We start from the raw sequence: 3,848 nt of genomic DNA, 5'->3' as shown, positions 1-3,848 counted from the left end.
ATATATATATATATATATATATATATATATATATATATATATATATATATATATATATATATATATAATGGCTTGCCTAGCTTCTTTTTATTCTTGTCTACTATCAAGCTACTTTGATATAAGTTTAAAATTAAGCTGCAGAGGAGAGCTAATTAAGAGTAAACTGAGAGGAAATGGACGAAATTAGCAACAAAAAGATTCATGTTTTAGCTCTCCCTTCCCCTTTACAAGGTCACATAAACCCAATGGTTCATTTTTCCAAGTGTTTGGTATCAAGAAGAGTTAACGTGACCATTTTCACGTTAGATTTCGTTTGCATGTCCATGTTATCGGACTGTAATGGCTCATTAATCAACATTGAGTCCATTCCACACGACGAATCGCCACCAAATGGAAACATTGATGATCTTCTTGAATGGTACCAAGTACAAATTACTAACAACTTTAGAGCTATTGTTGAGAAATTTTCAGATGTTAAAGTTCTCATTTTTGATTCACTTGCCTCTTGGATAATTGACTTAGCACACCAACTAGGCCTAAAAGTGGCTGCATTTTCTCCAATACCTTGTGCTCCTTCTGCTATATATTATCATATGCATCCAGAAACAAGTAAAATTCCTTTAGATGGTTCAACTTTATCGTTGCCTTCACTTCCCTTGTTGGAAAAGGAAGATTTGCCTTCTTTTGTATACCAACATCGTGATTTACATCCAACTATTGCAAGACTTTTCTTCGGCCTGACTATCAATTTGAAAAAAGCAGATTGGCTTTTGTTCAACACTTTTGACGTGTTAGAAAACGAGGTACGTATATTATGAATTGTATGTTGGATGTGTGTGAATAAGTGGTGAAGTTAAGAAATTCAATAAGGGTATTCAAATTTTGAACACTATTTGCTAGTGGACTATGAAAGGGTTGCTCAAAGTCTATTTTTTTAATCAAATACAGGTAATATTTTACCCTATATATAGTATAATATTTCGACGAAGGATGTTTAGTTGACTACTCTTGGCCGTACATAGTTTTGCCCATGTGTGTAACCATCTCATCTAAAAGGTTAAACTATTTGAAAGAGCATACTTTTATTTATTTAATCATGTCTCAATACGCCCCTTTTCACGTGTGGGCTTCATGATTTTTTTATTATTAGCCAAACACGTAGAAATTCTTTTTACTAATGGATGACGATGAGACTCGAACTCATAAACTTCAACCTACTCTGCTACCATGTTGGATGTGTGTAACCTTCTTATCTAAATGGTTAGATGAGATGATTATATATATATATATATATATATATATATATATATATATATATATATATATATATATATATATATATATACACTTCAACAAACACTATATCTCTCAACAAGATTACGTACTTTTTGTTCAACACAATATTTGACATGCAAGCATGTTAGCTGGTTTGGTTTCCTTACTTTTTCTATTTATGATCGAATTATGAACACTTAATATGTTATTGCTGAATTTGTACAGGTGATCAACTGGTTAAGGACCCAATATTCAATCAAAACCATCGGACCAACTTTTCTAACAATGTATCTTGACAAGCAACTAAAAGATGTCAAAGAAAATGGTTTGAGTCCTAGTGGTGAAACTTGTATAAAATGGCTAGACTTGAGAGAAATTGGCTCAGTTATTTATGTATCATTTGGTAGTTTGGCCAGTTTAGGAGAAAAACAAATGGAGGAACTAGCATCAGGATTACTAATGACCAACTGCTACTTTCTATGGATTGTTAGAACTTCAGAAGTGCACAAACTTCCAAAAGAATTCATGTCCAAGTTATCAAAAAAAGGACTAATAGTGAATTGGTGTGCTCAGCTTGATGTCTTGGCTCATAAATCAGTTGGATGTTTTTTTACTCATTGTGGATGGAATTCGACGCTCGAATCGTTAAGTTTGGGAGTGCCAATGGTTGGTATGCCCCAATGGGCAGATGAACCAACTAATGTTAAGTTTATTATGGATATATGGCAAACTGGAATTCGAGTTAAGGCTGGAAAAGATGGTATAATTACTAGAGAAGTAATAGCAAGTTCTATAAAGGAAATTATGGAGGGGGGAAAAGGTGTAATGCTAAAAGAGAATGCAATTAAATGGAAACAATTGGCTAAAGAAGCAATAAATGAAGGAGGAAGTTCTAACAAGAATATCGAGGAATTTATTCAATCATTATACACTAAGTAACATATCCAAATAACATATCCAAAGAACAAATATATATTTTTTTTGTTGCAAGAATCACTTTGTAGTTCAGAATTTATAGAGCATGTCTTTATTATATTGTTGTTTCTCATTGTTTCATATATAATGTATCATTTTTGTACCTTAATTTTATTGTATTATATTGGTTTGTTGTGTCAATGGTTGGATTATTTGTATTTCTTGTTATAGCATTTTTTTGTTTACGTTTACTAAAATGTCCTTAACTTACTCGTGTAAATATTGAGATATCAACAATACATCCTAAAGAAAATATAAGACAACTTTTTTTGCCTAATGTTTAATCAATCATACATTGTAAGGACGTTATTATTTTATTGAATCCAAACAACTCAGGGTAATGTCTTTACATGCTTCTCTATTGACTTCTTTATCTACTTTTTTATTTTTTAAATGTCCTTTTTCATATAATCTCGATCATACCAATTAGACTAAGTTCCTAAATAGAATCTTCAGCCACAATTCTCTGTGAGTTGTTGACTATTTGGTAGTTGATTGATATCAATGCTTAATGCTCTAATCTTAAGTTGTTGATAGATGTTTAAATCTCTTAAATATATATTAGTACTTCCATTGTTTCATTTTCTATGATAGTAATTGACTGCCCACAGAGTCTAAGACGTCTTAAAAATTGGGAAGGAATGGTACATAATTTGCTTAATTGCCGTTCATTATTCGTGTTTGTACGAAATTCATTCCCCTAGACTATATAAGCTTATTTGGTTTATAATGTCGTTCAGTTCTTCGATTAATTTGATATATTTCCTTTTTTCCTAGAACCCCATCTAATGTGGTGGCCGATTTACGCAAATATCCTTTTTAGTCTACTATTTAGAATTTGTTCCTATTTTGAAAAGGCGTGCAAATATAATTCTTAGAAAAATTAGAGAAAATGGCACCAAGTGACAACATACAATACGAATTAGCAAATATTTTGGAGAAAACTACCCTCTATAGCCCCTCAAAATTTTAATAGCACATGTTTTTGCCCATTAACACAAAATGACCCTCCGGCCCAAACATATTACATCTAATAGCCCGAAATATCTATTTTGTATATTTTTTATATAGTGACAGTCTATTTAGTATATATTTTATATGGTGACAGTCTATTGTATATAAATTGTATAGTGACAGTCTATTTTGTATATATTTTATAGTGACAGTCTATTTTGTATATTTTTTGTATAATGATGGTCTATTTTTGTATATATTTTGTATAGTGACAGTCTATTGTATATAAATTACATAGTGACAGTCTATTTTGTATAATTTTTGTATAGTGACAGTCTATTTTATATATTTTTTATAATATACCAATATTCAAATCTATTTTCACCGAAAGAAATACATAAATATCCCACTACTAAAAATCTGCTAAAAACCGACCAACGTTGGTCGGTCAAAAAATGCGACCAAAAACCGTCCAGGTTGGACGCAAACTGGGGGAAAAAAAAATATTTATATTTTTTTTAAACAAAATACCGACCAACGTTGGTCGGTAAATTAGTCAATAGCTGGTCAGACAAGAAAATTTTGGATTACCGACCAACGTTGGTCGGTAATCTGGATCTAATTTTTTAAATTTTAATAATTAT

At 31.0% G+C, this 3,848-nt stretch overlaps 1 protein-coding gene across 1 annotated transcript; it reads left to right on the top strand.

The window, feature by feature from the left end:
• The first annotated feature begins 245 nt into the window (after window positions 1-245).
• LOC104087541 (UDP glycosyltransferase 9-like) lies at window positions 246-2,214 on the top strand. The gene is made up of 2 exons (XM_070191935.1): window positions 246-788; window positions 1,501-2,214. Exons 1-2 carry the CDS (start codon window positions 246-248, stop codon window positions 2,212-2,214), a joined length of 1,257 nt encoding a protein of 418 aa, XP_070048036.1.
• The last annotated feature ends 1,634 nt before the right edge of the window (window positions 2,215-3,848 follow it).

The sequence above is a fragment of the Nicotiana tomentosiformis genome, chromosome 12, assembly GCF_000390325.3.
Source record: "Nicotiana tomentosiformis chromosome 12, ASM39032v3, whole genome shotgun sequence".
Classification (NCBI taxonomy): domain Eukaryota; kingdom Viridiplantae; phylum Streptophyta; class Magnoliopsida; order Solanales; family Solanaceae; genus Nicotiana; species Nicotiana tomentosiformis.
Note: the sequence above shows the minus strand (reverse complement) of the source record. Positions and strands in the feature narration are given on the sequence as shown.